The 21010-nt window shown below is 43.3% G+C and overlaps 5 protein-coding genes and 1 non-coding gene across 14 annotated transcripts; 4 read left to right on the forward strand and 2 right to left on the reverse strand.

The window, feature by feature from the left end:
- Nucleotides 1-68: 68 nt before the first annotated feature.
- Nucleotides 69-140, forward strand: Trnae-uuc. Its single transcript has one exon. It is a non-coding gene; the product is annotated as a tRNA-Glu (tRNA).
- Nucleotides 141-485: 345 nt separating this feature from the next.
- On the forward strand, nt 486-2457 carry LOC124195605 (growth hormone-inducible transmembrane protein-like). Of its 2 annotated transcripts, none has more exons than XM_046590097.1 (10): nt 486-632; nt 698-931; nt 999-1110; nt 1184-1325; nt 1415-1590; nt 1651-1775; nt 1846-1913; nt 1980-2080; nt 2146-2236; nt 2328-2457. In XM_046590097.1, the coding sequence occupies exons 2-9, from the start codon at nt 724-726 to the stop codon at nt 2228-2230; spliced, it is 1017 nt and encodes a 338-aa protein (XP_046446053.1). In that variant the 5' UTR covers nt 486-632; nt 698-723; the 3' UTR covers nt 2231-2236; nt 2328-2457. The 2 variants fall into 2 exon arrangements, with proteins under 2 accessions (XP_046446053.1, XP_046446054.1); XM_046590098.1 differs by having other exon boundaries at nt 703-931.
- LOC124195601 (bestrophin-4-like) lies at nt 2232-4706 on the reverse strand. 3 transcript variants are annotated; one of them, XM_046590090.1, is made up of 10 exons: nt 4146-4706; nt 3971-4081; nt 3873-3899; nt 3640-3793; nt 3452-3572; nt 3293-3379; nt 3074-3228; nt 2894-3016; nt 2706-2813; nt 2232-2630 (listed from the first exon to the last, which is right to left on the reverse strand). In XM_046590090.1, exons 1-10 carry the CDS (start codon nt 4268-4270, stop codon nt 2544-2546), a joined length of 1098 nt encoding a protein of 365 aa, XP_046446046.1. In that variant the 5' UTR covers nt 4271-4706; the 3' UTR covers nt 2232-2543. The 3 variants fall into 3 exon arrangements, with proteins under 3 accessions (XP_046446046.1, XP_046446045.1, XP_046446044.1); XM_046590089.1 differs by having other exon boundaries at nt 2706-3016; XM_046590088.1 differs by lacking the exon at nt 2232-2630 and having other exon boundaries at nt 2665-3016.
- A 178-nt stretch (nt 4707-4884) lies between these two features.
- LOC124195603 (bestrophin-4-like) lies at nt 4885-7259 on the reverse strand. Its single transcript, XM_046590091.1, has 13 exons — nt 6966-7259; nt 6862-6891; nt 6719-6799; nt 6621-6647; nt 6446-6549; nt 6330-6379; nt 6131-6251; nt 5966-6052; nt 5719-5873; nt 5526-5651; nt 5340-5447; nt 5201-5260; nt 4885-5128 (listed from the first exon to the last, which is right to left on the reverse strand). The coding sequence occupies exons 1-13, from the start codon at nt 7091-7093 to the stop codon at nt 5093-5095; spliced, it is 1113 nt and encodes a 370-aa protein (XP_046446047.1). The 5' UTR covers nt 7094-7259; the 3' UTR covers nt 4885-5092.
- Nucleotides 7260-9015: 1756 nt separating this feature from the next.
- Nucleotides 9016-10932, forward strand: LOC124195604 (JNK1/MAPK8-associated membrane protein-like). 4 transcript variants are annotated; one of them, XM_046590096.1, is made up of 9 exons: nt 9031-9223; nt 9289-9423; nt 9490-9549; nt 9616-9756; nt 9822-10008; nt 10077-10151; nt 10218-10393; nt 10448-10524; nt 10596-10932. In XM_046590096.1, exons 2-9 carry the CDS (start codon nt 9333-9335, stop codon nt 10809-10811), a joined length of 1023 nt encoding a protein of 340 aa, XP_046446052.1. In that variant the 5' UTR covers nt 9031-9223; nt 9289-9332; the 3' UTR covers nt 10812-10932. The 4 variants fall into 4 exon arrangements, with proteins under 4 accessions (XP_046446050.1, XP_046446049.1, XP_046446052.1 ...); XM_046590094.1 differs by having other exon boundaries at nt 9016-9223; nt 9311-9423; nt 10218-10524; XM_046590093.1 differs by having other exon boundaries at nt 9017-9223; nt 10218-10524.
- LOC124195593 (protein dispatched homolog 1-like) lies at nt 10871-20265 on the forward strand. 3 transcript variants are annotated; one of them, XM_046590076.1, is made up of 13 exons: nt 10871-11004; nt 11091-12001; nt 12632-12852; nt 13193-13265; nt 13685-13808; nt 15057-15241; nt 15322-15693; nt 15767-16302; nt 16432-16991; nt 17063-17498; nt 17574-17700; nt 17785-18094; nt 18718-20265. In XM_046590076.1, exons 4-13 carry the CDS (start codon nt 13249-13251, stop codon nt 20038-20040), a joined length of 3990 nt encoding a protein of 1329 aa, XP_046446032.1. In that variant the 5' UTR covers nt 10871-11004; nt 11091-12001; nt 12632-12852; nt 13193-13248; the 3' UTR covers nt 20041-20265. The 3 variants fall into 3 exon arrangements, with proteins under 3 accessions (XP_046446032.1, XP_046446031.1, XP_046446033.1); XM_046590075.1 differs by lacking the exon at nt 10871-11004 and having other exon boundaries at nt 11017-11184; nt 11610-12001; XM_046590077.1 differs by lacking the exons at nt 10871-11004; nt 12632-12852 and having other exon boundaries at nt 11060-12001.
- Nucleotides 20266-21010: the final 745 nt, after the last annotated feature.

Genomic DNA, 21010 nt, shown 5'->3' on the forward strand with positions numbered 1-21010 from the left:
AAGTCGCGATCCTTTGAAGTTTTTATTTAGCAAAAAAACTGTATCTTAAAATTTGAGACATGTATATATCCCATATGGTCTAGTGGCTAGGATACTTGGCTTTCACCCAAGAGGCTCGGGTTCGATTCCCGGTATGGGAAAACCTTTTAAAATTTTTAATCTTATTTTCGCGAATAACGAAATTTATTGTCCATCATAGGTTTACTTCAAATAAACGTGATTTAAGAGTTTAACACATCGTTTTAAATGAACAAACGTCAATTACATAAAGTAAGAATAAGAAATATTGATTTTTGAAAATGAGACGTAAATATTTTCAGAGTAGATTTTGATTCTCTATCCAACTTTTATTAATATGGAATTCAGCAGTGCGGTGTGGGACTTGCGTGCTACATGGATATATGATATTTCTCATACATAGGGTGATATCGGTTTTTTTTTAGAGATATTTTGAAGACTTCTTGCGCAAGTTAACGATAGAGGGCACAAGAAACCAAAACATAGAATTTTCTAGATATGTCGTCTGCTGCTTGTTACGCCGTCAAACGTATCGCGTAATCTGAAACGTTGTTACATCATTTTTCAGTCAAGAAGCATAGGATTTGTCCGATTGTTTCACATCCATTTATAAGGTAGAAGTCAAGTAGTCAACTAAATTTAAATATATTTCGATCAACTAATGTACCTTTCATCCAAGAACAGGGACATTGTGTAAGATTTAAAATGCTGTCGGCCCACGTTGTTCGATTTGGTTTGACCAACTTTGTTGGTAAAACTTCCATGCGTCAAACAGCTGTGCTTTTCTCAAAGCCCAATGCCTACAATGCTACTTTCAGACAATTGTCCAACCAGACTCGCAATAGTTTCACCCGTAGAACAACTAGATCACGAACTCTAAAAGAAATCGTCACAGCTCCAGCTGGAGAAGGAGGTAATCATTACATTTGGAGACTTTTAGAATTGCATTCATTTTAAAATGTTGTGTATTTCTGTTACAGCTTTTAGTCTTGGAAAGGGATTAGTTTTGGGGGCCTCAGGACTTGGTCTTGGTGCCCTTTGCTTCTATGGGTTAGGGTTTGGTTCTCAACCTGGAGCCATTGATAGATCTGTGTAAGTTCAGTGGTTGGTGTCATAAATGTTTAGTTTCTTTTGCATTTATATTGTTTCATTTCATCCTTTCCAGAATGTGGCCTGAATATGTCAAAGAAAGGATTCGATCGACATACATGTACTTTGGAGGTTCTGTAATGCTGACTGCTGCCTCAGCTGTTGCTTGCTTTCGCAGTCCACTAATTATGAGAGTTGTCGCAGGAAACTCTATGATGGTGAGTTTTGATTGATACAATGTTATAGAAGAGCTAGAAAATGCAATGGTATGGAACTAATAATTATATAATATCTTTCCTAATGTTAGGTAATGTTGGGTTCCATTGCAGTCATGATTGGTACGGGGATGCTCGTCCGAAGCATTCCATACCAACCGGGTTTCGGTTCCAAGCAAGCGGCATGGGCCCTACACTCAGCAGTCATTGGTGCAGTTATTGCCCCGATGTGTTTCCTGGGTGGTCCATTGCTTCTTCGTGCAGCAATGTAAGTTCTTTAATGCTTGCATTTCTTCTACATCTTTCAGTGCGTATTGTGTTTGTTTAGGTACACTGCCGGAATTGTTGGTGGCCTATCAACGGTTGCTGTTTGTGCCCCGAGTGAGAAGTTTTTGAACATGGGAGGACCCTTGGCTATCGGTTTTGGAGCCGTTTTTGCTGCATCCATTGGAAGTGAGTCTATTCCCCCCTTTGTTTTTATTGTAAAATTTCGTTTCATTATGTCTTTTTTTTCTTTCCTAAGGTGCATTTTTGCCACCTACTACGGCCCTTGGAGCTGGACTCTATTCTATTGCTCTTTACGGTGGACTGGTAATTCATTTTAAACCAATAATGACATTTTGAACCGTTACTCTTAATCAAAATTTCTTCTGTTAGGTTCTCTTTTCAGCCTTCTTGCTTTATGACACCCAAAAGATTGTAAAAGCTGCAGAAGTTCACTCCCCCTATGCTGCTCGACCTTTTGATCCAGTCAATGCGTAAGAACTATGGTTTACAGTACGCCCAATCAGTTATTAATTACAAATTTTCAATCATTTTTTAGTTCCATTTCGATCTATATGGACACGATCAACATCTTCGTTCGCATTGCCACCATCCTTGCTGGAGGCGGAAACAAGAGACGTTAAATTACGGTATCGAAGAATTTCTTTATTTCCACTTTGGCCCTGTGCGTTTCCGAATTTTTAAACGGCGTAATGAAATTAAAATTTTTGTTTAAAACAGAATTTTATCTTCAATTGAAAACCGATGCCGTTCAAATAGTTGCATCTTAATTGCACTCGCTTCTCACATTAGACAAGTTATATCCGGAAAACTGTAAAATTGAAAGGAAATATAAGAATTATTCCTTTAATTTACCAGTTCAAATATTTGTCACTACGAGGCAAAATCATTTGGCGCATAGAGTCCGTTGATAGCGTTAAAAGGGGTTCTCTTTTTTTACAGTACAGTTTGTGGACGACTTGCAAAATTTGGAAAAAGATCTCGTAGCTTTTGATTGTAAATGACCTTCAGCCTTATGGAATCCTGTTTTTAAACGTTTGACAGTTGATTTCCACAATTTCTGTTTAATGGTAGTTGTGATAACTGTTGGTACAATACCTCGATGTGTGATTGTACGAGCTGTTTGACATTGATATCGTCTTCGTCATCCCCGAAAGGATCGACTGCAGCTCTCCCAAAACAAAGCCAGGCAAAGTAAATGAAGAACTGCGGATGTTCATTAACGAAACGAAAGAATGTTGTGTGGTTGGGTGAAAGGAAACGAACGTCATTAGTTTCTTAATTACCTGCAGTCCGGGCATGAGTGGGATGTAGGCAATCATAGCATTAGAAAGGGGTGCTTCTTCTTTGCTAAAATTTCGAGCCATCAGTGTGATGCAACCGAATCCATAGACCGCTAGAATGACAGCCTAAATAAAGGGAAAACTGAAATAGATTTCACATTTGGGTGAAAGGGTAAACCGCACCTGAATGAGAGCTGGCGAAATGTTTTGTGTGGCAAATTTGATCGTATTGCCGCAACTCTTTTTGAATGCCATTACTACATCCACGTTTCTCATGTAATTTATTTCGGCAAAGTATTGACCTTTTAAAAATGTCTCCTTCAACAGCAGCAATATCCCTTAAACATATTTGCAATAGATTTCACTCGTCATGGCTAATGGAGGAAAGCACTTAATTCTTACAATCTATAACAACCAGAGGACGTGGTGTATTCGGGTTAGTCAATTCTGGATTTTCCATGATCTCCTTCTCTTCTTGTGTTAACAATCCTTCGTTAAGCGACAAAAGTTAAATTAAAAACCGAAAAATAGCTGATAAAGAACCAATTCTTTTCACATCACCTGCAGTTTGTAACGACGCAAGATCTGGATAGATCTTAGACAGAGGTTTGCAAACGAGGCGAAATGTAAAGACCCATGATAGGATTTGCCACCGAGCGTACTGTTCGATAATCATGGGCCCCTTTGAATTTTTTGATTGCAAATTTGAGGTTATTTTCAACTTGAACCTATCGAAGAAATCTCTTCACCTCTGGTAAATCTGGTTTTAATGATAGGATGAACATGGTAATTGACTTGGCCGTTCCAGGTATCGTGATTTGCATATTAAATAGGCGCTGCATAGTTGTTGACGTGAAAAATCCCAGAACAATCATTATGTTGAGACTGCGGGAGTAGCCAGTGCTAAGTAAATTAAATCAAATCGTTGTTATTTCCTAACATCCTATTGATTTAGAAACCATCTGAACCTTTTTTAAATTACCAATGTTCTGCTAGTACCCTAAAATCCCTATAGGAAACACAGGAAAATGTTATCAGTAAAATCTTGCGGAAGAATTTTTTATTATACTTAGATTTTACTTTTTCCCATCTTCATTGAGGATGAACTGATAGAGGATGCTTAGCGATACATAGACTATTGCATAGATGAGCATATGTTTCCAAATGAGTTGATATACACTTCTTTTCCATCTGTTAAACAATTGGACTATAGTATTCATTTTGAAAATTATTATTTTCAAAATGATTGCCGTACCTGAGGAGAACTGATTTGAATCTTCCGCCGAAACGGTAAATGCCATGAATATCTGTTTTTACCGCTGTTCCTTCAGAAATCGAAGTCATTTTGATAAATTCCGACGTAGTTGAATTGTTATTCATGTTGTCAGCCGAAGATTTTGAGTCCAAGTAGGAAATTGGTGGGTAATGCACAACTAAGGGATGTGTAAACTTGCGAGGAAAACACTTAAATAAGTTTCAACAGTTTGATTAAACAAGGGACACTCTACTACCGCCGATTTCTTCCAGCACAATGAGGAGCGCATCGCTCTAGCATAGCGATTTCAGACCGGCGAAAGGAAAAAAATAAATAAGAGAAGACGAAATAAGTAATGCAATTTAAAGGGGAAATTGTATCGTAAAGATATAATGAATAGGGCTCTATTCGTAGGGTATTGTCGCCATCACACATGTACAGTATAGCTGCTCCAGTTCTCACAAAGAATGGCTTCGCGGACGGAAAAGCAAATAGGGTATGCGGTCAGTGGAACTCCTAATTCAAGTCTACTAAACTCTGAGGGGTTCCAACATAAAATTTAAAAAAATCCGCAAAGAAGAATTAGTTACAACTTACTACTAGTATGTATTATATATTTTCTTTTTTTTTTAATTGACCAACCAGAATGATGCGATACGTTATTGAAAACATCATTTTTCTTTATGTTATCGCACCATTAATCTATTCGAGTTTATTCAAATTTAAAAAATTGGCGGTATAAGAAAGTAAATGAAATGTGTATTTTCCCTCCAGTCCGAAAGTATTTGCGTTTAGTTTGTAACTAGTCATAAAAATCGCGGGCTATGATCAAGACTAAAAAAAAAAAACTAAGTGGGAAACGAATATGTTTGAGGTTTTGATTATTTGATTGAGAAAATATTGTCCTCCGTTATGTAATATACATTGTCGACGCTGTGTAGACTGCCTTACAACTGAGCCAAGTCATTATATTCTCTCTGAGGCTGTAAAAGTGCAATAACGTCAATTAGTTAAAAGGTTAAGCGGATACGTCCACAAAATCGGAAAAGACTTACCAAGGCAGGGAAAACATCCGACAAATTTCGATTATAAAGATCCTTCAACCTTTTTGCATTCTACGTTTTAAAATGCCAAGTTATGTACTTTAGTAATTAAAGAAATTGTAGTTGAGGAAAATTGAAAACAGTTGATTACCTCAATGTGGGATTTGACGAGGTCCTTAACATTGATATCGTCCTCGTCATCCCCAAAAGGATCGACTGCGGCTTTTCCGAAACACAGCCAAGAAAAGTAAATGAAGAACTGCGTTTGTCAGAGTTAACAAAAATATTCGAGTGCGATTATGTCGATGAATCATTCCCAGTTGATGTCGCAAATTACCTGCATGGCTGGCATGAGTGGCACGTAGGCAATCAAAAGATGAGAGGTGGGCGCCTCCTCTTCTTTGGCAAACGTCCGAGCCATGACTGTCACGCAGCCGAAACAGTATACAGCTAAAATAACAGCCTGATAACAATAAAATGGCGATCAGAAAAAAAGACGAGAATGGTAAAGGGTCAGTTCATGAGCGCACCTGAACGAGAGCGGGTGAAATATTCTGATTGGCAAATTTGATGGTATTACCGCAGCTCTTTTTGTACGCCATCAAAATGTCGACATTTTTCAAATAGTTGAAATCCATGAAGAATCTTTCTTGAAGGAAGGTTTCCTTCAGCAGCAACAATATCCCTTTATGGATTTATGGAATTGGATTATTAAACAAATGTAAGTAAGCCATGTAAGTATTTTGCATGCGATAATTATTTGGCGCAGTGTCTTACAGTCGATAACAACAAGTGGCCGAGGGGTGGTTGGGTCGGTCTTGTGTGGGTCCTCCAAAACATTTCTCTCCTCTTCTGTTAACAAACCTAATTGGTAATAAAAGTGAAAGGAAACTTGTTCATTCTCTGTAAGGCACTTGAAAGTTGATTTCTATACAATAGCACCTGCACTTTCCAACGCAAACAGATCTGGATATTGTTTTTTTAGTGGCCGACAAACTAATCTGAAACATAATATCCACGACAAGAGCTGCCACCGCACAAATTGTTCGATGATCATTGGACCCTGTTGTGAATAGAAATCGATAATCATGATACCATCTAGTATTGTAGTTGCACTGTTTTGAATTCTTGTTTCGCTTGCCTCTGGTATATCTGATTTTAATGACGAGATGAACAGAGTAATTGATTTGGCTGTTCCGGGAAAAGGAAAAATTGAATAATTTAAGGAATAATTCTTTAATACCCTTTTCATGTTACCTGTTCCTGGTATCGTCGTTTGCATGGTAAACAAGCGTTGCATGGCTGTTGATGTGAAGAAACCCAGCATAATCATTAGATTGATACTCCGCGAGTAGCCGGTGCTGATTATTTGCATCAATTTAAAATTCAAAATGTAAGTGTTGAATTCATTTAAATTTAATTTTAGAATTACCAATGCTCTGCTATCACTCTAAAATTCCTTAAAAATTCAAAATAACGAGCGATAAGTTAACATGTAGCCTGTTCAAATATGTAAAGAAAAAGCCATACTTTCTTCCAGTTTCATTCAGGAGGTGTTTGTAGAGGATGCTTAGCGATATAAACACAATTCCGTAGATTATCATATGCTTCCTGAATAGGGAAATATGGATAGATGATAAGATTAACTAATGGATAAAATTAAGATTAACTACCAAAGAAGTTGATAAACGCTCCGCTTCCATCTGTGGAAAAAGAAATGAGATAATTTCAAAACTCTTTTGATATTTTGCTTTTTAGTGGGGCGATAAAACTATACCGGAGAAGAAGGGCTAGATTCCCAGTAAAATCATTGCCGTTGGTTTTTGCTGTCACCTTAACATCAGGAAAAACGGATGACACTTTAATAATTTCTGGCTTGTCGAAACTTTTTGAAATTCCATGCATCGTGTTGGCACGATTTGCGCGATGTTTCAATCGTGTTGCACGTCACGTTACGACTGATGGCTCACGATTTTCCGAACCCAAAATGATAGATCCTTTAGCTTGCAGCGTGGGGCAAGTTTGGCCCTCATCTCACTAAAGTCTTGAGCTATTTTGTTTCTCGAGGCGTTTTCTTCATTACCCGTGTCCTTCTTTCCTTTGCTGCTTTAACTCGAATAACAAGGCCCCCTTAAAGGCTTTTGGAGATAATGATTTCACCTTACGAATGCAAAAACGAAGTGAGAACGAGTATACTTGGTATACTTTTACCGTCAGGTCAGTGACACTTACCAGCAAAGCAATACCTAGACCTAAATTGCCGTTCACAGCATCTGCTTCTAACATTTGATTTCATGTAAAAATTATTATGTAATATAGCGTTGATGGAGTTGATGAGTTTCTGTTGCTTTAGCGTAAGCGTATATTCATACTTTAGACACAGTATTCCAATGTGCAAGTTTTTTGTCTGTATCTTATCCAAAATTGTGAAATTCCTATAAAGGAATACGAGGAAGTTCATGCAAAATCGATTATCTGTGCAAAGACAGTCGCATTCACAAGGACGAATTGGGTGTGGTTCATTTTTGATCAACAGAGGATTCATACCCTTCTAATTTCCCACCGAGACTCGTCAGAGACAAGAACCCTCCTCTTCGGGAAGAATTTACATGGACAATTCCAAATCAATTAAATAGTCACCAATGCCATTTGCCATTTCCTAGACTTATTTTGTCTTATTGCAAGGTTATTGCACGCATTTATAACCTAATTAGATATTAAATAGCTAATATAGTGCTACCTGTTTTTTTAGAACCCCGGATATCTTAAATAAGCGGATAGAGGTGATGAGAGGCCGCAAGCGAATATTGTCCTTAGCAATCAAACGGTTCGCTATAACGTTCAATTCGTTTCAATCAGTCAAATTATTATTTTTTTTCTTAATCTTTAAATTCTCAGTAACTGAAATCACCTAAAAAAGTTTTCGTTGTTGTTTTCATTGCTATTATTCAATATCACTTTTTGCTGACGAGACAACTACTGGCCTTGATTCTCTAATCAGGTTCCGTATCCAAGTCACATAACAGGGTCATGTTTTTGGTTCGGATCCAGAATCGACTTTTTCTTTCACAAACGGGGATTCCATCCGTAGCCATAAAACAACGCAGTCGAAAGGCAATTAAGTCTAAATGCGTCGTCAAGCACTTTTTGCCAAACCAAAATCTACTTGGGTTTTCTTAGAACTTTAGTTAAAGGGAGAAAACAATAAAGATTATGTTAGTATATGAAGCAACATTCAAGCTATCATGGATGAACTCTCTGATAAGGATTTTTGCGGGAAATAAATGGAAACTTGACGGCGAATGCTCAGCATTGTCTAGGCCTTTGGAGAACGACATTTATTGCATCTTGCCGCAGTTACATCACAGGTCGTAAAATTTCCTAATTTATTCAATATACGATATGGGATTTTCTTAATCGTCGCAAAGCAACGCAGATCCATATATTCCACCATATTTTGAAACGCTTGTCACAGAACGTATGCCAAGCTCTCTCTTTGCTTGATTTAATGCATTGCAATTAACGTCGTCGTACATAAAAAAAGCCGAAGGATAGAATTTCACCCAAAGCCTCGAGGGAATGGAGGGAATTCTCCGCTCACAAAGTATTATTCTTCATTTGTGTTTGTCGATTTTGCTTTCCTTTTTATTGGTGAAAGGAGGAAATAATCTTAGGTTAAGCCAACACTCTCAACCCTCATAAAGCTTTAAGAAATAATTATGTTTTTGATAGATTGCCAAATTTTCTTCTTAAATGAAAGAGATGACTCGGTTACTAGGTTTAGTTATTATATAGTTTTGGCAGAACAAAAGGCAAGAATATTTAATTTAGTTTAGGACTTAAGGTTAATTCATTTTGAACGAAAAGTAAGCGCGACATTCGGATTCTGATGAACACACATGCCATCTAGTGGTTAAAATTTCAACGTTTTGAACTCGGAAGCAGACGACGTTTCTTGACAATCTCAGTCCGGAGTTCGGTCTCTAATTCACGGGATAGTTCAAAGAAATGAAATCAAAATAACAATAATTCTTGGTATAGAGTCAAAATCAAGCATTTAGCGATCCATCTGTAATTTTAATAATTAACAATTCCATTAGTGGACTTTTGTGATTATTGTAGAATTGGATGGCCAATAGGGAAAATGGCAGACAGTCGTTTTCTCTTTTGTGTTTTTGTCTTGACAGTCATTTTCTTGAATGTTCATACGATACACGGATATTATTATGATAAAGGTAATAGACGAATCTTGTTTGATAGTTTTATGCTGTCAATTTTCTTCAATTGTATTTTTATCAAAGGCCCAGTACAAACGTTAACTAAATGCCCAGGATATTATTGTGGCCGACATCAGATTCCAGGTATCCTATTTTCAAACATTTTTATTTGTGTGGAAACATTGAAACTTGAACTATACTTTTACTTAGCTGAAAATGGAACCAGTATATGGAGCTCTTGTGGTTCATGTCCAAGAGGTTCACGGGTCAACAGTACCTGGGCATGCTCGGATTGCAACAGTTCCCCGACTGTTTATGATTGGATGTATCTTTGCTTCATGGTAGTTGTAGGTATGAAAACTTAATCAGCAAGTATCCATGAAAAGTTGTTGGAAATGATCCTTTTGTGTATTTAGGTTTGCTAGCACAGTGGTACAGTATAGATATGATGACACCAAACTCTCAGTTTTCTTGGAAAACATTTGGTACACATTTGTCTGCATTCATTGAGACTTGTCTTTCAGCTTCCATCACATTGCTGATTCATGAGCCATTTGGTTCACTACAGTTAAAATCCTGTGCCGTGGAGCAATTATCTGACTGGTATTATTCCAAAAAAAAAAACTTCAAAGTTTGTAAATTGGTTAAAAATGAAATCGTTATCATATTAGGTACACTATTTTGCACAACCCTAATCCTAACTATGAGGAAGTTTTGCATTGTGCCCAAGAAGCTGTCTATCCATTGTATTATAGGCTTCATCATTTTATTCATACCAGATAGTTTAATCATTTTTCCGTTTCTGCATCAAGGTACAGCATAGTTTTCATCCATTATGGACTGTCGGTATTTATGCTATTCATCATCAGACCTTGGATGAATAGAGCGTTTCACAACAGAGGTCATTCTGCATCGAGACCAACTTATGCAGCTCTCTATTTGTTTCCTATATTAGCCTTGATCCATGGAGTTATGGCCGGATTAATCTGTAAGTTGTCCAATCTATCTGGTATGCTAATCGCTAAGGTTTTTATTCATTTAGATTACGCCTTCCCCTCCATTATAATTCTGCTATCACTCATGAGCCATGCATTTCACTTTGCCTCAAGATCCGATCAGGTAAATGATATAATTTGGCGTGTTTTTTTCTCAATTCATTCTGCTAATGTTTGACTTGTTTTCTGTTTCAGTCGTGGAGAGCGCTACTTTACGAAACAGTTTCGTGCATTCATAATTTGGTTGTGGTCATTGGACATTGGATGTTGCACGGTTTCGGCTTGGTGGCCCTGACGTTGTGGTTGCAACCTCAGCTGTTGGCTGGAATTCTTACCCTCGTCCCTTTACCAACTTTCCTCTACATCATTCTTTCTCGTTTCACTGATCCCGGGAAATTCCATTCCGATTAATGATCGCCTCCCAGATATTGAAAAGAAATACGTTTCGTTTTTAAAAGAAATATTTTCATATTTCTATGTAAATAATATCATGTGTTTGAATTTTATTCAACATCAAACTGTTTGAAAGTAACGTTTATTGTTTATTTAGTTTAGGTGCATTTGGGTAGCAGACGAAACCTACTTCATAAGTCATATCGCTAAGGTCATGAATGAAATGTCATCGGGATTACTCGCGATAGTGGCGTCAGTTATCAAATATTCAATTCTTTTATTCTTGTGTTCGTCTAGGATGCACGCGAGGATCCAGGTAATGTAGAAGTTAGATCCCCCAGACGTCAGAAACTCAGCCTAGCGAATAGGATTCGCCATATAAAATGTATAGGTATTATATCGGCTATCCTATTCGTAGATGTAGTATTTCTGTAGTATCTAAGTTTGTTTTGGGCTTATCATCAATTATTGACTAGTTTGTTCCACCAAGAACTTTTGCAATCAGCCAGATGTTTCTGGTTGTGGTGTCCCATGGTGAGAATTAATCGTGGGAACGCCAAGTTTTCTACTCTTTTCTAAAAAAAAAGAAAAGGTGAAATTTACATCCGGTATTGACTAAAGTAATTATGTCTCCCCTCTCACCAGTAAAAAAGGGATACGTTTTTCGACGAATTTAGCCCGTGTTCTGGGAACTATTTTTTTTATTTTTAAATTCCCATTAATGATTCACGTCGATCTATAATTTCGTTGTAAGTCGAGAAGGGTAAGAAATGTCGGTGCAAATCTTTTATATAACTTGTCCATTTTCCCTTTCAGCGCTGGTTTGAATAATGGAGTTTAGTTTTCTTCTCTTCAATGGTGTCTACTACACCTGATGGATGTGCGCGTGAGTGCGTGAGTCGATCAATCGATCGCCCGTTGTTGTTGGCCAAGCCTGGCGCATCATTGAGGCTGAGATCCAACAGATGGCGATGATCTTCAAAATAAGCCCAGTTCCCCTTCCTTTTTTCTCCTTCAAGAAAAATGCGAGAGGGGGGAAGGGTAGTAGAGCCTCCATCTCTCCAGTCAGCAACATCCGCTGGACTGAAAGCAGTCGACAAATTCCTTTCTCCCCGTTCGGTTTGCTCCTTGTTCACGTCCTTCTTTTCTCGCTCACGTCTACAAGGCCCGTTTGTTTTTTTGGATGCCATTCAACTCTAATCTGAAATGTAAGTTTCATCTCTATATAATTATCATTTAGTGTCGATTAGCCGCAGCTGAATTCCCAGTGTCACAAATCCACGAAATGTCGATTTCAACTTGTTGGCCCATTTGTTCAATGTGTCGTGTGTCTGTTGCTGCTGCCCAACAGAATTTTTTAGTTTTTTTCCTTCGAGTGTTGCCAGTCTACGACGGACGGCCCATGTGTAATTTTTAGTGCATTGGCGCGACATTCTTCCGGGTCGAAAGATTTCGGTTATTTTTTCATTTCATTTCTCTCTCCCCTTTGCGTCTAGTGTCGATTTCAAATCTCTTTTTTGGGTGGTTTCCAGTGTTCTCGTGGGATTATCACCTGGAGCCAGAAAACTCTGCGAAGCTGAAAAATTTCATTCCAACCTTGGGGGCGCAATTTAATGAAATGGGTTTCCTCTGAATTGTTTTTTTTTTTCCCTTTTGATTGTCAAAATTGGATAGTCCTGAGAAAAAGAAAAGGAGAAAGAGACACAGTGTATCGAATGGTGGAAAAAGTGGCGGTGATTTCCTTTTCAGGGTTGGATGATTTCATGTCCTGTCGGAAAGGTCGACTGATCCACTTTATATATGAAACTGCCATTTTCCCATTTTATTTTTCTTTCTAGACGATCAACGCGGATTTTCGCTTGGCTGTTGCTCGGCTCGTTTCATCACGGGCCGCCCATGAAAAGAAATTGACGACTGGAGTTGCCCGCCGCTGTGACACGACGGCAAACTTTTCATCCATCGATCCGCTCCGATCTCAAAGTTGCGGAAGGGGAGAGAAAAACCCTCCGACGGAATTGGTTTCTTTTTTGATAAGGCAACCGAGCAATGCGGCATCTCGGTATTTATATCCATCTCTTTATATGATATCTGTCGTGTCTGCCAGTGCTCTATCTCTCTGGCTGTGGCTGCATTAACTATTCCACTCTGTGTGGCGTATAAAACCTGGTCCCGGCGATCCCTGTAAACCCAGTTCCGTCGTCAGGGATTTGGCGGGTGGGGGGGAATCAGAACTGTACATTCTGACAGTTAAGAGTCGTGTGCAGTGCAGAGTTCGCTCGGTTGAACTTGCCGATGGATTTGAAGCGCTGGCCGATGCGACTGGAGATGAGAGAGAAAAAGACGGACGTTTGAATTTTGTAATTACCTTCGATTCTTTTTTTCTTTTGTGTATCCCGCAGTTTGTTGACGATGGACTTTGGACCATTACAAGTCTGAAAATCAGCCGCCAGACTCCATGTCCATCATGAACTGGTAAGGAGAAACAAATTAATCATTTTCCTTTGACAATTTATTGCGTGTGATTGTGCGTGGCCGTACCCAGTCGACTCGAAAGTTGTCGAGGAATTGGAGCGTGAGGAGGTTACACCCCTTCCTGAAACTCGTGCATCCGCCTTGTTTGATGTCTTGTGCACAGTTTTTTCTTCTTTTTTCCTGGAAACGTGAAAGATTGTCAATGAGATTTGCTTGTCACGGGCCACGTCTGTGATTAGTTTACGAGAGAGAAGACGTCAGTGAAGAACGTGCAATCAGTCGATCCTACTGAGCTGGCCTCATGTCTCTGTGTGTGTTCATGTGCCCACTCAAGCCGAGGAAGGTCGACGTTGGCGAAAATCTAATTATCTTGTTCCCCCTCTTGCCCGTCCGCCCGCCTGATGTTTTGGCGCTGTCAGTTACGGACGGATCCTGTCGGCCTATCCAGCAGCCGTGGTCTCGGCCGTCGCCACCCTGTCCGTCTCCTGCCTCATCGTCGTCTTCACTCTCCACTCGCTTCCAGATTTCTCCGATCCGCAATTGGTGAGTGATGCCGTGATCAACAATCACGTCCATTCCTTTATTATTATGGAATTTTTGTTCTCCTTCCGCCTTTTTCTTTTCCCAGCGAAAGTGTCGGAATCCCGACGACTTTGTCTTTCGCCGACCCCGTCCGCCGTTAAGTTTTTGACTACGCCAATGGCGCTCAAGCGTGAACATTCGTTATTATTATTAGGTAGTCGGGACCCATTTTATTCTCTGCGCTGGCCATTTATTAGGAAGAAATTCTCCGTGTAGAATCGATCCATTGGATTTCCCGTTTTTATTTTATTTGTTATTTATTTTTGCACGCCGAAATAAGTTTCTCGAGTAATAAAACCAATTACCCACATCCACCGTTGCCAGCAGCCCAGGCAGCCGCCAGTAGCATCCGCAGCAATCCAATTCGGGATCGGCTGTGCTGTGCTGTGCTGTGCTCGAGTCCATTTCAAGCAAAATTGCGTTTCATTTCTGTCAAGTGACTCAAAACGGCCTTGGGTTACCCCAACGGCGATTGCCATTAGTCGTCGCGTTGGTAGTGCTGGTGCTGGTGTGTGGGGCTGCATTTCAATCCGGCTGATGGTGGGCTGGGCTGGCCCGTTTCTGTGCGCGTGCTATTACGTTCCGACCCGGCAGCAGTTAAAAACTTGCAAGTGTTTCTTCTCATTTCATTTTCCCTCCGTCGCTTGCCATGCCAACAATATGGGTGTCCGTCCGTTCCCATATTCCCCCTCCCCTTTTTTTATTACCGGCTTCTTTTCCTTTTTCCCGCGTGATGTGTGAGGAAAAAAGAAAAAAAAGTCCCGGACTGATTAAAGACTCCCGGGTCCTTTTTTTCTTTTCCTTTTTACTCTCCATGAAGCAGATGGGAATTATCTTTCGAGAATTCCGGATACACACACTCCTTACAATTCTTCTTACTCGGCCTGCTTGCGTCAATGGCATTATTCCGGCATCTCTCGAGGCCAGACGAGATTTGAAATTTCTCGTCCATTTCATCGCAATCGCCTTCAATGCCTAATTTACCGTGTACGGCTTATTTCCACTCTCCGCCCGCTTTGGAAAAATTTCTTGTGTGTGTCAGCTGGATCCTTTCGGGCGACAAAAGTCAAATGCGCAACTCGCCAGTTTCTCCTTTTCCATCCCCCCTTTTACTTTCCGACATGCAAATGGCGTGAATTTTATTTGAATTGTCTGCACTTGTGTTTTTCTCTTTTTTCAATTTCGGCTGACGTGACGGGCAACGCGAAGGGGTTCGAGTGCCGCGGAACTACGTTATCACGTCGGGCCGTCGCCTGGGAAAATCTTTTGCGGGCCAGCCAGCCAGCTGGACCTCTCAGCACCAATCCGCTCGAGTCGACTGTGGCGGCCGGCACTTCCGCCGTGTCGTCGCTCAAGAGCAACGACACGCCCCGTAAGAAGAAGAAGAAGCAAAAGTGAGTCCTTATTTGCATGTAAACATCTATAGTGCACATCTACAAGACATTTGATTGTCATTTTGAATGATTCACATTAGAACGAAATGGCAGCAGTCTGAGCGGATCAACGGCAGCGACTCGACAAGTTCCGTGTCGTCGGCAATGTCGTCGACGTGGGGATCGGTGCGGACGCGGAGCAACAGCCTGGACCAAGACGGCCATCGTGAGAGCAGCAGCAACCAAGCCAAAGCCAATCAAGTCTGGCCGTCGCCGCAGACGAATAAATGGCAGACGAAAGCTGCTACTGCAAGTGGTGCTGCTGGTGGCCAACAAGTCCAGCAGCATCCATTTGAAGTTCTGCGCGGTCTGGAGAGCAGCGGCGGCTCTAAAGACGGGCAGCCGGCCAATCACAGTCATTTCCAGTGGGGCGAATCCGTCACTCGCTCACCGGCTCATCCCATCCGACACAAGTAAAAACAACAGTCCATCACGTTTGCTGGACGTCAAGTGTACCACTACATTTCCTTTTTCCTCTCTATGTAGACCCATGTGGAGCCAGTTGCAACAGCTGGGCACCGCCGGACTGTTGCGATCAGACGAGGACGATCGAGACGACGACGACGACGAAGAAGAAAACGAAAAGGAGACGGACCAGCAGATGACGAAAGTCGGTCATCCGTCTCACAATCGGTTCTATTTCTGCGACCAACCGCACGGTGAATACGCTCACGTCATTTTCGCTGCGGCCGGCCAGGCAACAGCTAATCGATCCCTGTGGAATGTCGAGTCGATTCAATCCATGTGCCGGCTGGACGAGCTGATGAGATCTAGTCCACTCTTCCCGGCCATCTGCCAGCAACCGGCTCATCAGCACCAACCAGCCACCGGCCAGCCACAGCAGCAGCAGTGCTGCCCTTCCTGGACGCTGGGCCACTATGTAGCCTTGATGAGGAATCGCTCCACGTGTGCCGATCTCGACGCCGACGACGTCACGGCGGCTTTCAACATTCTCCAGGCTTGCTCCCGACATTACCACGGGCTCCAGCTCTCGCCCAACTGCGACGCCATTGTCCAGGAAGGTATTAAATACAGTAGTAGTACACGTGTCGTTTATATTAGATGTACATTGTGGCCACCGGCGACGGCCCACCATTGTTTGTGTGTGTTGTTGATCCAAGCTGGGCTTCTTATTTTCTTTGTGGCGATAGGTTATTCCAGTCAGCCGGACACTGCGGTGGCGGGGGATTGCGGCCGAGACGTGCCTGAAATGTGTACTCGCCACAATGCAATTTTTCATATATTCCACTATTTAACGGACGCGGAATTTTTAGTGGACGGCCAGCCGCATTTGCGCTACGCCGCCGTTTTCCTACCGACGGCCCGCAGCACGGCCCTTTTGCCCTTTTTCCATTGGCTCAGCAACTCGGCTGCTGGCCGCGACGGAGTTGGAGTCTGGCCGCTGGCCGACAACTGGACGCAAGTTGTGGCCATGGACTTTGGCTTGAAGGAGGCCCTTTTCAACGAGTACGTCATCCGCGACGTCCTCTACCTCAGCGTCGGCGCCGTCCTGGTCTGCACCTGCATGTGGTGGTACACGGCCTCGCTGTTTCTCACCTTGATGGCCATCGTCTCGGTCGTCCTCTCGCTGGCCGTCGCCTATTTCGTCTACACGTTCGTCTTTGAATTGGATTTCTTCCCCTTTATGAACCTCCTGGCCGCCGTCATTGTCGTCGGCATAGGAGCAGACGACGTCTTTGTCTACGTCCAGGTCTATTTATTTTTAATTTTTATGATTTAAAATGAAATAGTCAATTAAATTGTCTTGTTTTAAATTTAAAGGTCTGGCGCTGCGTCAAGCTGGACAAGGATGGAACCACCCTGGCCAAATTGGTGATGGACACTCTAAGTCACGCCGGACTGTCGATGCTGGTGACGTCACTGACGACGGCGGCAGCTTTCTTCTCTTCTTTCATCTGCCCAGTGACGGCCATCCGGTGTTTCAGCCTTTTTGCCGGACTGACGGTCACGATCCATTTTCTCTTTATGCTCTCATGGCTGCCGGCCTCGGTCCTCTTGGCCGAGAAATACTTTTCCGGGCCCGTTTGTCGCCACCCCGGCACAGCCAACGCCGCCACCGCCACTGCCGACGCCAGTAGACGGCCGGGCGTGCCCGTTTTTGTCCTCCATCCGTTTCGCAGCTGCTGGCGCACCACTAGCGATCTGGGCCGCATCACATTCGACAAGATTCTGCCCTGCATCGTCGTCAAGTTGCGATGTGCGTAATTTATATTGAACTGATTTGTTCCAACTGTAATCAATCCATGATCATTTTGAGTTATTCATTTTGCAGATTTCTGGATTGTCGTTTTGGGCGGATTGGCCGTCGCTGCTGGTGTCGTCGTCTTCCATTACCCGAAATTGGAATTACCAGACACGAAGGAATTTCAATTATTCTCATCCGACCATCCGTTTGAACGGTGAGGCAGAGCCAAACAAAACTTTTGTACCCGTTGGCAAATTTATTCAATTTAATTATTTATCCTAATCCTATTTCTAAACAGATACGATTTGGAATTCAAAAACGAATTTTGGTTCGAGCGCTCGCAACGGGCCGAATTGCTGGCCAAACTGCCGCTGCGCTTCGTGTGGGGCGTAGTCGACGAGGACAATGGCAACTCACTGGACCCGTCGTCCAAAGGTTCGCTGGTTCTCGATCCTTCCTTCAACATGGCCGCTCCCGAGTCGCAGGAGTGGCTCTCGCACTTTTGCAAGGACATCCGCGACCAGCCCTTTTTCCAGCCGACGCTCGGCCCGCTCCTGCCCAACTGCTTCATCGAAACTTTCCAATCTTGGATGGACAGGCGTTGCGAGGTGATTGCTGCTCTGCTGCTGCTCTTTCATTAGCTGATAACAAACCAAAAAAATGGGACTCTGGGATAAGCCCCGCCCCCCCCCCCCCCTTGGCCCTTGACAGCAAGATAAAAACAATTGGAAGGGGGAAATCCAAAATGTCAAAAAAGGAAAAAAGTTTTTTCCCGTTTTCATTTCGGCCCAGCCCAGCCCCTGAACAAAAGAATCCCGTACAAGTCCGTCGGGAAACTTGAGGCCAATCGATAATCATCTCCTCTCTCTCTGCTACTGCTGCCGGGAACAGGGAGAGGAGGGGGTACAGTGTACTTTTGACCCGCGTCAACTTTGAACCACGTAGGCCGGGAGAGTTGCAAAGTCCACAAGAATGAACCCCTCCAACACCCTCAATTCGTGGGCAAGGGGGTTTCTCTTTTATTCTCACAAGTTGCCATGGAAATCCGCACTGGCAATCGGGCAAAAGGCCGAAAAAGTTCCCCCGAACGAACCGTTAATGAAACATTTCTACCATGCCCAGGGAGAGAGGATAACTCTATAGCCACCCCCAAGTTTTATCCGCTAGTCTCCTTGTAATCAAACTGATTAATTCTCACGTCTTATAACTTTTGTCTTTTCTCTTCCGTCAGGATTCGGTGGATGGCAAGAACAGGACGCCGTGCTGCGAAGTCTCGACATTCCCCTACAGCGAGCACGTCTTCAACCAGTGCATCCTCCTGGCCGTCAAGGATCTCTACGAAACGCCGGCCCAATTTTTCCTGCCCGGAGTGGCCGGGCCGAGATTCTCCAAATCGACGCAGCGACTGGACGCCGTCGTCGTCGAATACGACAGTAACGTCACTTTCTCGCTCTCCTACACGGAAATGGACGCTTTCCGTCGCCAAGTTGACGACTGGATGGACGGCCAGCTGGCCTCGGCTCCGCCTGGTATGAAGGGCGGCTGGTTCACCAGCGATTTGGCCTTTTACGACGTCCAGCGCAGCTTATCGGCCGGCACCGTTCACGCCATCGCGCTGGCCATGGCCATCGCCCTGGTCGTTTTGATTGGCGCCACCGGCAACCTGTGGCTGAGTTGCCTGTCGGTCGTTTGTTTGACGAGCGTCGTCCTGGTCTCAGTCGCCGTCCTCGTCCTCCTCGGCTGGAAATTGAACATTCTCGAATCGGTTTCCGTCAGCCTGGCCGTCGGGCTCTCGGTCGATTTCACGCTCCACTACGCCGTCGGCTATCGGCTCAGCGGCCATGAGACGGACAGGGAGTCGGCCGTCGTTTTCTCACTGACGCGGATGAGCAGTCCCATCGCCATGGCGGCCGTCACGACGCTGTCGGCCGGAGCGGCCGTGCTGCCATCTAGCGTCATCGCCTACCAACAGATTGGCACTTTTGTCGTCGTCGTCATGGTGACGTCGTGGATCTACTCGACGCTCTTCCTCCCGTCGCTCCTCAGAGTCTGTGGACCGCAGAACGGATGCTCCCAAATTCCCTCGTCCTCCTGTCTAGGCTCTGGCTGCTGCTGCTGCTGTTGTTGCCCAGCTGGTCCGACCCAGCACGTCGATAAAACCGTTTACAGTTACGGACTGTCCGAGTCGACCCTGTCCACGTCCAGCACCTCCTGTCCTAATCCCAATTCCAACATTTCCACTGTCCATTGCGAGACTCACGAACTGGAACCTCTCACGTCCAGCCATCGTGTCAAAGCCGTTCGCTCGGCTGGCAACAACCGACCACGATCCGGAAGCCTAGTGGCCGCCAACGACCATCACTCCAGCGGGTCTACCACTGCTGCTGCTGCTCCGGCATCCGCCGCCGTCACGTTGATTCAAAACGGGCGGAAGATGAGGAAGATTAGCCTGCCCAGCACGACGGCCCTGCTGGTGGCCGAAGCACATGATCACCACCGCGAGCCCCAAGTCGTTTGCATAGAAACTCTCAACTCGGACATGTGGGCGGCGTGAACTAACGTCGTGAATATTTAATTTCAATATTTATTTCAATGAAACTCCGTGTTGTTTTGTTTGTATTTTTCAATCCAGCGCTTTGATATTATTTGTTATGGTACCAAACTGTTGACGTGTGAAATTGAAAAAGAATCGATGGAAGGGCTGACACTGTTATAAATAGTGCTGCTGCATTCACTCGTGCTGGTGGTGTTGATCTCAAATACACACAAACTCATTTGACTTGTTATTACCCAGTGATTCAGTCGGGTCGGCTCTCTGCTTTTTTAATATGTTTCCCCCCCCTCCACTATTTTTAGGAGCCGACCATTAACGGGGGGGGGGGGGGGGGGGATGATGGTCATTTGATTCCGGAATTTAGGTCGACACGTGCAAAGACTTTGGTACTACAACCAAACCACATTTCCCCCATCCAAAAGGCGTCCGGAATTTTATTTTGTCTTTCATATTTTTTCAGCTGAAAGAGACCTTCGTCCCCCCTCCCCTTTTATTACAGCCCCACACATACGTACGTGTGTGTATATCCTTTGATATTTATCTTTAATGTTTATTGCTCCCGGGGGGAAGGTGCTCTGTGTATTGTGGGGGTGGTGAAGGATCAAGGGCAATCATCTCACCCACATGTTGTGTAATCGGTTGTAAAGTGAATCACAATCATGTGCTATTGTCGCTGCTGCGGTTGGTAAAGACGAGAGAGAACAAACGGGCAGTTTTCACGAGTGAACGGCGTGATCGTTGGCGTGACCACAAGTCCGCGCTCCCGGACTTTTTTGATGAGCCGGCCAAGTGATGGGCGCGTGTGGTCCACAATGCAACAGTTACATTTCCCCTTATTTCAAACGACAAAGAGAGAGAAAAACCTTTGAATATTATTTTAATAAAAACAAACGAGAGAAAAAGATAAAAATAAATGAATTGAAGAAAATGGAAAAGCGGATAGATGAGCGCGTGCGCGGCCGCCAGAGAT

Source organism: Daphnia pulex, chromosome 6 (genome assembly GCF_021134715.1).
Source record: "Daphnia pulex isolate KAP4 chromosome 6, ASM2113471v1".
Lineage (NCBI taxonomy): Eukaryota > Metazoa > Arthropoda > Branchiopoda > Diplostraca > Daphniidae > Daphnia > Daphnia pulex.

What these genes read in the sequence shown, in the direction of transcription:
- LOC124195605 (XM_046590097.1), top strand. Translation starts at nt 724, where the DNA reads ATGCTGTCGGCCCACGTTGTTCGATTTGGTTTGACCAACTTTGTTGGT. An exon ending in AGCTCCAGCTGGAGAAGGAG is followed by an intron (nt 932 to 998) that starts GTAATCATTACA and finishes TTTCTGTTACAG; the next exon opens with CTTTTAGTCTTGGAAAGGGA. An exon ending in TCGCAGGAAACTCTATGATG is followed by an intron (nt 1,326 to 1,414) that starts GTGAGTTTTGAT and finishes TCCTAATGTTAG; the next exon opens with GTAATGTTGGGTTCCATTGC.
- LOC124195593 (XM_046590076.1), top strand. An exon ending in ACGTCTTTGTCTACGTCCAG is followed by an intron (nt 16,992 to 17,062) that starts GTCTATTTATTT and finishes TTAAATTTAAAG; the next exon opens with GTCTGGCGCTGCGTCAAGCT. An exon ending in GGATGGACAGGCGTTGCGAG is followed by an intron (nt 18,095 to 18,717) that starts GTGATTGCTGCT and finishes CTCTTCCGTCAG; the next exon opens with GATTCGGTGGATGGCAAGAA.
- LOC124195601 (XM_046590088.1), bottom strand. Translation starts at nt 4,270, where the DNA reads ATGAATAACAATTCAACTACGTCGGAATTTATCAAAATGACTTCGATT. An exon ending in CTCAATGAAGATGGGAAAAA is followed by an intron (nt 3,900 to 3,970) that starts GTAAAATCTAAG and finishes TGTTTCCTATAG; the next exon opens with GGATTTTAGGGTACTAGCAG. An exon ending in TAAAACCAGATTTACCAGAG is followed by an intron (nt 3,573 to 3,639) that starts GTGAAGAGATTT and finishes AAAAATTCAAAG; the next exon opens with GGGCCCATGATTATCGAACA.
- LOC124195604 (XM_046590094.1), top strand. Translation starts at nt 9,333, where the DNA reads ATGGCAGACAGTCGTTTTCTCTTTTGTGTTTTTGTCTTGACAGTCATT. An exon ending in GTGGAGCAATTATCTGACTG is followed by an intron (nt 10,009 to 10,076) that starts GTATTATTCCAA and finishes TTATCATATTAG; the next exon opens with GTACACTATTTTGCACAACC. An exon ending in CAAGAAGCTGTCTATCCATT is followed by an intron (nt 10,152 to 10,217) that starts GTATTATAGGCT and finishes TTCTGCATCAAG; the next exon opens with GTACAGCATAGTTTTCATCC.
- LOC124195603 (XM_046590091.1), bottom strand. Translation starts at nt 7,093, where the DNA reads ATGCATGGAATTTCAAAAAGTTTCGACAAGCCAGAAATTATTAAAGTG. An exon ending in AGCGTTTATCAACTTCTTTG is followed by an intron (nt 6,800 to 6,861) that starts GTAGTTAATCTT and finishes TTCCCTATTCAG; the next exon opens with GAAGCATATGATAATCTACG. An exon ending in GCCACTTGTTGTTATCGACT is followed by an intron (nt 5,874 to 5,965) that starts GTAAGACACTGC and finishes AAATCCATAAAG; the next exon opens with GGATATTGTTGCTGCTGAAG.